At 48.9% G+C, this 13,042-nt stretch overlaps 1 protein-coding gene across 5 annotated transcripts in view; it reads right to left on the bottom strand.

The window, feature by feature from the left end:
- Nucleotides 1-11,708, bottom strand: part of SLA2 (Src like adaptor 2) — a 30,577-nt gene extending 18,869 nt beyond the window's left edge. Inside the window, exons 1-4 of one of the 5 annotated variants that reach the window (XM_072800885.1) lie at nucleotides 10,616-11,702; nucleotides 7,305-7,438; nucleotides 1,885-1,984; nucleotides 1,430-1,516 (exon numbers count right to left, since the gene is read on the bottom strand). In XM_072800885.1, the coding sequence (XP_072656986.1) occupies nucleotides 1,430-1,516; nucleotides 1,885-1,984; nucleotides 7,305-7,395 (278 nt within the window). In that variant the 5' untranslated portion in view covers nucleotides 7,396-7,438; nucleotides 10,616-11,702. Of the gene's footprint in view, nucleotides 1-1,429; nucleotides 1,517-1,884; nucleotides 1,985-7,304; nucleotides 7,439-10,615 lie in introns of all 5 variants that reach the window. The other 4 variants (XM_072800882.1, XM_072800886.1, XM_072800884.1 and 1 more) reach the window with 4 other exon arrangements.
- Nucleotides 11,709-13,042: the final 1,334 nt, after the last annotated feature.

Raw genomic sequence — 13,042 nt, forward strand, 5'->3', positions numbered from 1 at the left:
AGAGAAGCAGGTTCCATGCTGGGAGCCCGATGTGGGACTCGATCCTGGGACTCCAGGATCATGCCCTGGGCCGAAGGCAGGTGCTCAACTGCTGAGCCACCCAGATGTCCCAAGACATTATAAAATCTTGGAAAAAATCATGCAAGATATCAATCACCATATGTGCTCCCAAAGTACAGATCTTTATGACCTTCTCCTTGGGGCCCCTTTTACTGCTGGATTGTTGATTAGTCTGGCCCCCTATTTTCTTTCTCTTTTCACATAATCCTTCACCTATGTCCTTGAAGGACTTAACTGTAATACAGAGTTCAAGGTGTCTTTGCAGGAATTTTTTGGCTTACTAGTCCATTAGCCTTCTAATATTCCCAGAATCATGCCCTGTGATTCCCTGGGAAAAACTACAGAAGCCAACTTGATGGAAATGGCCACCTCCCTGTCATTGTGTGAAATTCCACAGTCAAAGCCAGAGTCAGGGATGAGTCCATTCTAAGGAAATAAATCAGAGAAGCTGTGGCCTGCCTGGTGCCAGCAGCAAATGTAGCCTAGTTTTATAGTAAATAAAACAAGTCATTCATAGGACTTACAAACACAGAGGATGGAGACGGAGTGGCAAGGGAAGGGGACTCTTGGACATGGCCAGTGTCTCCTTGACTGAAACTTCAGTGCCACACTGGGGTTGTAAAACCTCTGGCCAGCAGGGCCAACCCAGCAGGAAATGGAAGATGGGCTCCACTTAGGTGCCAACGACCTCTACACAAGCTGAATCTGTGAGGTGTCCACACATCTCAGCATCCCTGTGCTACTTTTATCAGAGCCAGACATCCTGTGAGTCTCAGAAAAGGAAGGCCATCCAGTGCCAGAGCAGTACTTGCTCACAGAAGAGTAGCTGTCATAGCACACACAGCATACTTGCCTGACTCCATGTTATGCAGGTTGATCCCACTGAAAGGCAGTTCCTTTCCTTTCTCTCTCATAACATAGAATTTGTTCTGGAGTTGATTTCTTTTGTCACTCACTTGCGGCAAGTGATGGCTCACACTGTGTAAGATTCCCTGTGTCCTGCCCACTGTGAGGCATCTTTTAGAAGGGCAGGCTTGCCAAGATATGGGGCACCACCCCTCTGTTTTCTTGCCTCAGGACATTTAGGACATGTATGCAGGCTGCTCCCTTTCAGCATTTCTCCTCCATTGAACTCCCAGCCACCCTTCAAAGCCCAGAGGCCATCTCTATGATGTCCTTTCTGAGCTCCCTCCTCTGGGCTCCCAGGTCTCACAGGCCAACCTGTTTGCTCTTCTTGAAGACAGGGCCTGGGCTTGATTCTCCCCTGTCCCCAGTTTTGCTCAGCACAGGACTGGCCAAAAAGGACCATGTTTGGGGAAAGGGAAAGTAGGAAGTTCCCCCTAAGGCAGGGCTGGGGTTGTGAACTCACCCATGGGAGATTTTGGCCACGTGGCTGCTGGGGATGCTGTATTCTGTGCCTGAAACTTCTGATATCACTGTCCACCAGTCTCCATCTCTGGAGAGGGAAAGGAGAGGGGAATTGCTCATTTAGGATTCCTGAGGACCTGCCAAGCTGGCTCCTGCACCTGGCCCTCTTCCCAGGGTTCCTTGCACCAGGGAAAGATAGGCAGTACCACCAGTGCTGGTACCTCCTATGCAGGAAATGGCACGATTCAGGGCCCCCTACAAGGCCCTGCCCATCTATAGCTTCTCCCTACAGGTGTGTCAGGCTTCCTTAATCCCACCATTAAGGCTACATGTGGCTCAGCACCAAATTCCCTGCTCTTCTCTCTTGGAAGGAGAGGCCCCTTCTCCCATGAGTGAATATTCAGGTGCCAGAGGGAAGGAAGCACCCCACCATTCCCTCATTAGGATAGGACTTACTCAGAGGTGATGGTCAATGGATCCCCCAGTCTCAGTGATGGCTCTGTGTGCTCGCCTACTGGGAAACTGCTCAGGGCCACGGCTGTGGCCCTGCTTCTCTCTGGATGGAGAGACAGAGATGGTCATCCTCTTGGTCAGTCTTCCCTCCCCATTTGAAGTCTACTGGAGTTTGGGCTTCCACCATCAACCCTACCATGAGCACCCTGGGGAGCATGTCTGCTGAGATCCCAGGAGGTCTACCCTGGAATCTGAAGCTTTTCCAGTGGCCTCTACAGAGTCCTAGGGATGCCCAGACATCTTTTGGTATCACCTCAGGGAAAGGGTTGGTGTGGCAAGAGGGGTAGGGCTCCTGGCTACAATCGCTTTTCATAAGATGTTCGAGAAGATTTTGATAGGGACGCCTGGGTGGCTCAGTGGTTGAGTGCCTGCCTTTAGCTCAGGGCATGATCCTAGAGTCCCGAGATCAAGTCCAACATCTCTCCTGTATGGAGCCATGGAGCCTGCTTCTCCCTCTGTCTGTGTCTCTGCCTCTCTCTGTGTCTCTCATGAATAAATAAATACAATCATTTTTTTTAAAAAGGTAGATTTTGATAAAAGGATTCTGCTGTTCAGCAAACTTAAAAACTATAGCTCTAAGCAGATATCAGCACAGGTCTCTGAGCTCAGTTTCTAAACTTTTTACTTTTTTAAGATTTTTGTTCATGAAAGACATAGAGAGGCAGAGACATAGGTAGAGGAAGAAGCAGGCTCCCTATAGGGAGCCTGATGCAGGACTTGATCTCAGGACCGCAGGATCATGACCCATTTGAGCTCAGTTTCTAGAAGGCAGTTTCTGGAAGTTCTAATAATATAAGGACTGAACAAACTAACTTTGAGGGCTGAGGTCCAAGGGGAGCAAGAGAGGAGGATTCCTAGAAGGGCCAATGAAATCACAGATGTGGACAGGCTTTGTAACTCTAGAGTGTCATGCATGTGGGTAGCATGGCTCTTCCATGCCCTCTGTCCAGGATGACAGGTGGAGGTCTGTGCTGCCCCAAGAAGAGGTGGGATCCCAGGGGCCCATTGTGCCAGGCTGGCCAAGAAAAGACACCCAGCAGGTGTGTGTGGCTCAGTCAAGTGTCCTGGCCACATACCCGCCATCCCTTACTAAGCAGCTGCTGAGTGTCAGGGTCTGACTGGGTGTATCACTTTGGCCCTCACAAGGCGCTGAAATAGTCCTCTCTAGTCAGCTCCACTGCACAGCAAGGGAACTGAGGTGAGACAGGGCACTGTGCCACTAGTGGTAGGTGATAACTGTGGCTACTCACGGGCTCAGGTTGGGAGGACTCCAACAGACAGCAGTAGCATCTCTCCAAAAAGGCCCAGACTCCCTGGGATGCTAACAGAGAGGGAGTCACAGAGCCAGAGGATGCCAAGCTGCCTCCTCCCCCACACCATTACACCAAGACTGGTCCCAAGGACATGGTGGCCATGAGGACAATTTTGAGTTTGGATGGTAGTTGGCAAGCAGCTCCCTCAGCACAGGATGCTCATCTCCTCATCTATCTCAGGGATCAGCCCCCCTTGCCTAACTAGACCTCCTGATACCTGTCCAGGCCTTCTCATCCTGCAAAACCTGCCCTCCACAGGCTGCTGAGAGCCACTTCACCCACATCCCAGTGTCCCTCCCTCTCCTTTCTCTTCATCCCATTTCAGTAGGGGTCTTTGAAACAATAGGAAAAGAGAGACACACTTGTCAGCATGTCACTGCATAAAGCTATGAAAAGCAATCAAGGTCAGCATGAAAAGTTTATCTGTCTCACAGACACTCCTGAAGGAGGGCTCTGTGATGCCCTCTAGACAGATGCCCCAGGAAATGCGGGAGGGAGAGCAAATAGACAGACAAGGACCAAGGGGATGGGGCATTGGTGGAGAAGACACAGAGCTGGACATTGTGTTGTATATGGGCCTATGCTCCAGGTAGATGTGGGAAGAATGAGACTGTGATCCTGGAAAGGGATTGGTTCCTATATGTCCTCCCAGACACATGTGCAGATCCACTTGGTGATCCTGAACTGGAGCTCCTCAGAGCCATCTGCAGCACAGGGCCTGGCCATCCCATGGTGCAGGGAAATGCCTGAGGCCTCAATAAACAATGCAAGCAAGTCTTGTGGAGGTCTTCCTCCAACAAGAGTGAAACCAACTGGCCGGGAAGGACCTCTTCCCCTCCTGGAAGCCCTAGCATTGCCCCTGTTGCCACTGAGCTGCATATGCTGTCCCTGATTGACCCATCTGCCTAACCAACCCACTTTCATCCTTCATTCCCTGGATAAAATGTCTCTTTCTTGGTGAAGCCTTCCTGAGGAGTCCCTCAGCACACACTCTTAATCAGAGTTCCTTAAAATGCATTGTTGGGACGCCTGGGTGGCTCAGCGGTTTAGAGCCTGACTTTGGCCCAAGGCATGATCCCGTAGTCCCGGGATTGAGTCCCACGTCAGGCTCCCTGTATGGAGCCTGCTTCTCCCTCTGCCTATGTTTCTGCCTCTGTCTCTCTCTGTCCCTCATGAATAAATAAATAAATAAAATCTTTAAAAAAAATGCACTGTCACTAAAATCTAACACAATTGTAACTGATTATGGGTTTATTTATTTATTTTATTTTTTTAAATTTTTGTTTATTTATGATAGTCACACAGAAAGAGAGAGAGAGAGAGAGACAGAGACACAGGCAGAGGGAGAAGCAGGCTCCATGCACCAGGAGCCCGACGTGGGATTCAATCCCGGGTCTCCAGGATCGCGCCCTGGGCCAAAGGCAGGCACCAAACCGCTGCGCCACCCAGGGATCCCTGATTATGGGTTTAGAGCCTGTCTCTGGGGCTTGACTATCCCTAAAGGCAGGGACTATGCCTATATTGTCCATTGCTATGTCCCCTGGTCCTGGCACAAGGCCTGGTAAGCGGTAGAGCCTTGGTAGATTTTGGATGGATGCAAAGCTAATGGACAATGACTCATGGAAGGGGCTGCTCCAAATCTGTGTCCCTGCTGGGATCAGGGGTTGACATACCATAAGAGAGGTCCATCTTTCCCCCTGGAGACCCTGTCACAGAGAGGGAAATGCAGTTTTCCTCAGGTCTCACAGGCAGGGAGAGCCCCCAGAGCACTGACTGGGGGTCAGCCCCCTCAGTAGCCTGGCCATGACTCAGAGCAGCCTTGGGACCATGGCCTGTGGCTAGATTCAGAGGAAATGAGGGGGAGGTCTGTGTGGTTTCCAGGTCTCTTCCTGTAGGGCCTGGTGCACCTCAGGCTCTCTGCAGATTGAGTGACTAAAAGGAGGCAGCTACCTCCCTGTCAGGAGAACAAAGCCTAGGCGTTAATGCCTGTGGGAGGCTGGCATTAGAGAGAGGAAGATATTAGAGGCAGGGCTGAGGAGGGAGAGGAGACCCCAGCCATGGCAGGGGAGGTTCCAGACTAGGATTAGTTTCTGCCCAAACACAGACATTCAGATATTTGGCTCTACAGTCTCTTGGTTCTGTTTAAGTATGTGTCCATGTTCTTCCTCCCAAAAGTGCTGCTTGGTTTAGAGTGATTTGTTATCTGTGATGGTTAATTTTGTGTGTCAACATGGCTAACCCACAGTACCCAGATACTGGGTCAAACACCAGTCTAGAGGTCTAGATGTTGCTGTGAAGATGTTTTTAAGATAGATAACAGGGATGCCTGGGTGGCTTATAGGTTGAGCACCTGCCTTCAGTTCAGGGTGTGATCCTGGAGACCTGGGATCAAGTCCCACATTGGGCTTCCTGCATGGAGCCTGCTTCTCCCTCTGCCTATGTCTCTGCCTCTCTCTTTCTGTGTCTGTCATGAATAAATAAAATCTTAAATTAAAAAAAGATGAGATAACAAATTAAGTCAGTGGCCTTTGAAAGAAGCAGAGTGAGGACCCTCCATTATGTGGGTGGGCCTCAACTAGTCAGTGGAAGATCTTAAAGGAAAAAGATTGAGGTCCCCTAAGGAAGAGAGAATTCTGGACTGACTCTGGAATTCTGTATTAACTCTTCCTTGGGCCTCTGGCTTGCCAGCCCACCCGGCAGATTTCAGACTCGCCAGCCACCACAACTGTATGAAACAATTTCTTAAAATAAATTCTGTGTCTATACACACACACACACACACACACGTACACATACTCTATTGGTTCTGTTTCTCAGAAGAATCTTATGAATACATTATCAAAACCTCAAATCAGGATATGATTTGAGAAAGGATTTGTGGGTCACTTGGGGGAACAAGAAACAAACTGGGGCCATAGTTTTGATATCAAAATATTAGAATTTCTAGGATATTTTGATTGTCTAATTGTCCTAAAAACTGGCATTTTTAAATAGGACTATCTTGAAAATCACAGGTGTAGGCTCAGCATAGGCATTATATGTCCCAATTTTTTCTAACTGCCATGGTTCTAATTTTGCTTCTAGTATTTCACAAGGTAAGAGGAGACATGTTGGAACCACACTGTCCAGTAGAACTTTCCATGATGAAGGAAATGTTCTTTTTATTTTTTCATTTTTATTTATTTATGATAGGCACACAGTGAGAGAGAGAGGCAGAGACATAGGCAGAGGGAGAAGCAGGCTCCATGCACCAGGAGCCCGACGTGGGATTCGATCCTGGGTCTCCAGGATCGCGCCCTGGGCCAAAGGCAGGTGCTAAACCGCTGCGCCACCCAGGGATCCCAGGTAATGTTCTATAACTGTGCTGTCCAATAGGTAACCACTAGCTACATATATGGCTACTGAGCACTTAAAATGTGGCTAGTGTGACTGAGGAGCTACATATTTAACTTAATTTCATTTCAATGAATTTTACTTTGAATTTAAATGGCCACAGATGGCTTAGAGACTATTATAACAGACAATGCAGCTCCGAAGAGCTATAGAACTAGGGTTGATCTTAGAGTTGCCTGCTCAATTTCCTCATAAACTGACTGAGGAGGAAGGAAGCTCTCCTGGTTAATACCTGTCACTCTCCCACATTTTCTAGCTTACCTGATTGTTTAACATTCTTTTTTTTTTTTTTTAAGATTTTATTCATGAGAGACACAGAGAGAGAGATTGAGAGAGAGAGGCAGAGACACGGGTAGAGAGAGAAGCAGGCTCCATGCAGGGAGCCTGACATGGGACTCCATCCCGGGACTACAGGATCAGGCCCTGGGCTGAAGCGGCGCTAAACCGCTGAGCCACCTGGGCTGCCCTTGTTTAACATTCTGACTGCTGAAATGTTAACTCCTCCAGAGCAGGAACCCTGCCATATGGTTCACAGGGAAGGGCCTGGTATACAGCAGGAACTCATTGACACTTGAAGCTGAGCTGGAGTGCCTTGTCAGGAAGAGGCAGTGAGTGATGTCTGGGGCCCCACAGCATTACTGGGTGTGGGAAGCCTACCTGCTTGCATGGGCACAGGGTCCAGTTCTTGGACAGAGGGCCTCGAGCTTGGGCTTGGCAGGGTTTTCCCTCGGCTGAGCTGACCTCCCATTGTTCCTCAGCAGAACACGCAGAAGTACATGGCCTAGAGAAATCTGTAAGAGATGCTGTGATGGACACAGAGACCCTGGTCCCCAGACACCTTCTCCCTCCCCAGCTCAGCCCTGCTGACCAGAGTGAACAATCCCTCTCTCAGCAGGCTCCAGCTCCTCCACCAGACTCTGGAAGCTCTCTTCTCTGCAACTGGACTCTGTTTTCTCTAGTGGGCTTTCCTTTCCCATGCTGCAGCCATGCTCTTCTTGTTTCTGGGCCTTTAATCGTGTGGTATCCCTCCTACTGGCTGGACTGCCCTTTCCCGTGTGGGACTGTCAGGATGGAGGGGGGTGGGAGGTCTGGAACCCCCCCTCCCTAGGAATATTTCTCTGAATCCCCCAGCCCTCAGGAATCATTCCTATAACCCACTCAGAACCATCTCCTGACCTGGGATCACATGGGCTGGGGACAATGACAGGACCCATGGCTAGGGTTAGAGGTAGGCAAGGGGGATTTTTTTTTTTTCTTAAGATTTTATTTATTCATGAGAGACACAGAGAGAGAGAGAAAGAGAGAGAGAGAGAGAGGCAGAGGTATAGGCGTATAGGCAGAGGGAGAAGCAGGCTCCATGCAGGGAGAAGTGGGACTCAATCCCAGGACTCCAGGATCACGCCCTGGGCCAAAGGCAGGTGCTAAACCACTGAGCCACCCAGGCTGCCTGGCAAGGGGGATCTGAGGAGGCTTGGGAGCTGGTATCGTAACAAGCTAAGGTGACACTGAGCACACTGTGACTGGTGTCACAGGGCAAATTAAGATGACTGGGAGACTGTACACCACAGTGATGACTTGCAAGGCTTTGGAGGGATTGGCTGTCGAGCCATTTCCCTGCTCTTTGCCTCCATTTCCTCATCTGGAAAATGGGGATAACAATACCAACATATGGGTCTTAAAGATAGGACATGCGAGAAGCCTGGCCAGGGCCCACTTTTCCTTTATTGTGTTCTGAATGTCGCTTCACCGGAGGCTGCTCCTGAGAGCCTTCCCCTTTTTTCTTTCTCATCTCCCTGTTCATTCTTTCCCAAGTTGTTTGTTTCTTTGTTTTAATTTTGTTTTTAACTAATCTCTACACCCAACATGGGGCTCGAACTCACAACCCTATGATCCAGTGTCCCATACTCTACTGATTACTGAGCCAGCCAGGCGCACCCCCTTCCCAAGTTTTAACTATTCATTTATTAGAGTGTTTATTATTTTTTTAAGATTTTATTTATTTATTCATGAGAGACACAGAGATAGAGAGGCAGAGACACAGGCAGAGGGAGAAGCAGGCTCCATGCAGGGAGCCCATGCGGGTCTCGATCCCGGGACTCCAGGATCATGCCCCGGGCCGAAGGAAGGCGCTAAACCACTGAGCCACCCAGGGATCCCCTATTAGAGTGTTTAATTTGCCATTATTCCTCAGCTCAATGAGGACAAAGACCTCTTTTTCTGTTTCCTCAACATTTCATGAGGCACCTGGCCCATAAAAGGTGCTCAACACATATTAACTAAATGGACAAAATGATTATTAGCTTTTTGGACAAGTGTCTTATCCTTAGAATAATTTTAACTCCCAGGTTTCAGGGTAATGGTAATTTTTTAAACATTTTATTAAAGTGTTTCAGGGAAGTGGTTTTGTTCTTTCAGATAGTTTCATATACATACCAGCTTGGTTCCCTGGAGGATCTCATGGAATGACAGTGATATAGCAGGCTCTGGCCTTGCCTTTGAACCCTTCACCATGCTTGAGTAAGTATGGGTTTCTGTCATTATCATGGAGAGTTCTATACTTGTGGGGATGGAGCTCCTTAATACAAAATGGGTCCCTTTTTAGGAAATGGCTCCTGGCAGCCATTTCCTGCTCAGACTTTGGGATCCTGAAGCTTTGGCAGGCTGAGATGGTACTGCTGCTTCCTGAGGTATCTAATGCCCTCATTGCTAGGGCTCCCCTTCACATCAGACTTTTGAAATTCCTGCTACTCCTCAGCCTTTCCTTTCCTCTTGGGTATCAGATATAAGCTCTATGCTTAACTGTGTGGACATAAGTCCAGAAAATCTTAGGGAGAGATCTCTCCTGGGTAGCATGAGTGATTAATTCAGACCAACTAGGTTCCAGTTGTGTGACCTCCTTACACAAAGCACATAACCTTGGTCTTGTCTTTGAAACGGGGATAGTACCAACTCCACTGGGTAGTGGAGAGAAGTCAGGGAGCTGGTGTAAAGTGGTGTTTAGTAAAGTTTAGTTTCCTTTCCCCTCCTTCAGCAACACAAAGTTACCACAATCACCAACTGCACTAAACCCAGAGACTTCTTCCTACAGCAGGTGGAGCCGGGAAGCACCCCTTCCTTCCCTGACCTCGCCAGCTCCCTTCATCTGGCCAAGCAGCTTCCTGGGGGTGAAATGAAGACCTCAGGGTACGCAGGCCTAGGAGGAAGTGTGGCCAAAACTTCAAAGAGAATCTAATTATTAATTACATGCATATTTGAACAATTTACTGTGTGCTAGGCACTTTCTAGGGGGCCCAGGCCAGTGGGTGGAAGGAAAGAGTAAAAGCTGCTGAGACTAGCAGCTTAATCTTTTTCACTTGATCCTTTGACAGATCAGCAGCTTTGAAACCCATTCACATACAATGATCAGAGCTCAGAGAGGGTAACCTCGTGCTCACTCTCACACAGCTGGTTAGTGCAGACTTGGGTCTACAATCCATGTCTTCTGTGTTTTTGTGCTTCTGAAGATATTTCTCAGTGGTGGAGGTAAGAGTGATGAATTTGGATTGAGCTAAAGGGAGATCTGTCTCTCTACTGAGAAACATCACCCTTGTGAGAGGAACTGTTGATACTATAGTAGAGAATGCCTTCAGAGAGGACATTGGAAGGCTGTAACCCAGAGGGGGTTCCAAAGTCATACAGCACATTAGTGATTGAGATGATGGAGATGGGACCAGAACGGGCATGAAAACAAGCTGGAGGATACAATGTAATTCTCTGGTGGGCAGGGTGGGGGGGCCCACCAGTCAAAGGAGTAATGGGGAAGCCTGGGTTCCTTTGGGGACCCTAAAAACTACCCCCTTACATCCTTAACAGAACTTCTTTTCCTGGAATGTATCCCTCCACCCACTGTAAAGCCCACTCCCAGCCTCTGAGGGGACCATCTGTCTTCAGTCCCAGGGCCATCAGAAAACAAAAGCAAGCATACTTACTGGTTTCCTGTCATCAAAGCTTGGGGCAGGGGCTCAGCTTAGATGCATGCTTTGGCTGGAGAGGTTAGGGCTTTGGACGGCCCTTCTGGACATCTGTCAAAGTCCTTAGTCCTAGGATACCCAGAATCCTCTCAGCCTGGAAGGCTCTTCAGGGAGATGCTCTTGGTATCACTTTGGGTAGCTCTGCCATCTGTTGTGGTCAGCAGTTTGTAGACCTGCAATGGGACAGGAGACTGGTGCTCCTTAGGGACCCCGGCATTGGACAGCCCTCCCAAGCACAGACGGCCAGGGAAGAATGCCTGGGGTTCTTTGAGCTCTGTCATAGGGTCCTTGGGGCTCCCGGCTCACATCTGCAGGTTCTGTGGTTCTCACAACCACCCATTTCCTCTGACGTCATCACAGACCATCAAGGAGCCACCTTCCCCAAGTTCCTGTTTCTAAAAGAGAAGCAGCTGCCTTGTCATTATCCTAGAGTTTTTTCTCTGGCTTTGTGGCTTGGTCTTGCCTGAGGAACACAGAACTGAGGTAAATGAGGGGTTTCCTAAGCTTACCTGACTATTATAATCACCTGAGGTTCTTTTGGTATCAGATTCCTGGGCTGCTCCTCCATTTTCTGAATTTAAGTCACCAGAGGAAAGCCAAGGAATCTGAACTTTATATACTCCAAGAGATGCACTTAACTGGTTTTGGGGGAAGCACAGCCTTGGATTGATGCGTCCCAGTCTTTAATGTGTATAGGTATCCCTTAGGGATCTTGTTAAATAGCAGGTTCTAGTTTGGTGGGTCTGGGGTGGGGATTGAGGACTGAATTGCTAATAACACCCAGGCAATACCCATATTGCTGGTCCATGCACTTTGAGTAACAAGACCTGGATAGTGGTTCTCCAAGTGTGGTCTCAGGCCAGTAGCCTCAGCATCATCTGGGAGTTTGTTAGGCAAATTCTTGGGCCCCATCTCAGATCTACTAGATCAGAAACTAGGTGTGGCCAGCAATTGCTTTCCACGAGCCTCCAGGTGTTCTGATGCACAGCCCAAACTGGAGAATCACTCAGGTAGGATAAAGAAATTTCTGGGATCCCTGGGTGGCGCAGCGGTTTGGCGCCTGCCTTTGGCCCAGGGCGCGATCCTGGGGACCCAGGATTGAATCCCACTTCGGGCTCTCCGTGCATGGAGCCTGCTTCTCTCTCTGCCTGTGTCTCCGCCTCTCTCTCTCTCCCTCTGTTACTATCATAAATAAATAAATTAAAAAAAAAAAGAAATTTCTGACAGAATTGCCTTAAAAAAATTATTTATCCATGAAGGAGAGAGAGGCGGAGACACGGGCAGAGCGAGAAGCAGGCCCCCTGCAGGTAGCCTGATGCAGGAGTTATATCCCAGGACCCCAGGATCACTCCCTGCCTGAGCAGACGCTCAACCACTGAGCCACCCAGGTGTCCCTAGAATTGCCTTTGACTGATGTTTTACCTTAAGTCATTAAAACTTAAATAAAACCCCTATCTCATTAAAATAGAAATAACCACACCTACTTCTGCCTTTCCATTGGGGGCTTAGTATTCCTGGAGACATGATTTTTTTTTTTTTTTTAAGATTTCAATTATTAGGGCAGCCCGGGTGGCTCAGCGGTTTAGCGCCCTCTTTGGCCCAGAGCGTGATCTGGAGACCCACGATCAAGTCCCACGTCGGGCTCCCTGCATGGAGCCTGGTTCTCCCTCTGCCTGTATCTCTGCCTGTGTCTCTCATGAATAAATAAAATCTTTTAAAAAAATTGATGAGAGAGAGAGAGAGCGCGCGCGCGCAATCTCACGAGGGGGAGGGGCCGTGAGAGAGGGAGAAGACTCCCTCTGCCCACTGAGCAGGGAACCTGACACAGGGCTCCATCCCAAGACCACAGGTTCATGACCTGAGCTGAAGACAGACACTTGACTGGGCCACCCAGGCACTCTGAGACATGCCTTTTAACACAAAATGACCCTAAAATAGCTCCTGACTCCAGGTCAGGCTATGAAGCTTTTACTGGGGCCCTACCAGCTAGGGCACACTTCAGCTCAGGTTCTCCCTTTGTCTCAGGGAAGGTTGGTTTGAGACTTAACTCCATGGGCACTTGGTGTGAAAAGCTGGGAGGAGCCAGAGTGGGAAGCACATCCTGTGTTAGAAAGTTCTTTTTTTTTTTTTTTTTTTTAAACGATTTTTTAATTTATTTATTCAGAGAGAGAGAGGCAGAAACACAGGCAGAGGGAGAAGCAGGCTCCATGCAGGAAGCCTGACAAGGGACTGGATCCCAGGTCTCCAGGATCACACCCCAGGCTGCAGGTGGCGCTAATCCGCTGCGTCACCGGGGCTGCCCAAGAAAGTTCTAATCAGGATATTAGAATGGATGATGCCACTCAAGGATGTATCCCCACAGCAGGGAGGGGAATGAGCACAGGT

Source organism: Canis lupus, chromosome 26 (assembly GCF_048164855.1).
Source record: "Canis lupus baileyi chromosome 26, mCanLup2.hap1, whole genome shotgun sequence".
Lineage (NCBI taxonomy): Eukaryota > Metazoa > Chordata > Mammalia > Carnivora > Canidae > Canis > Canis lupus.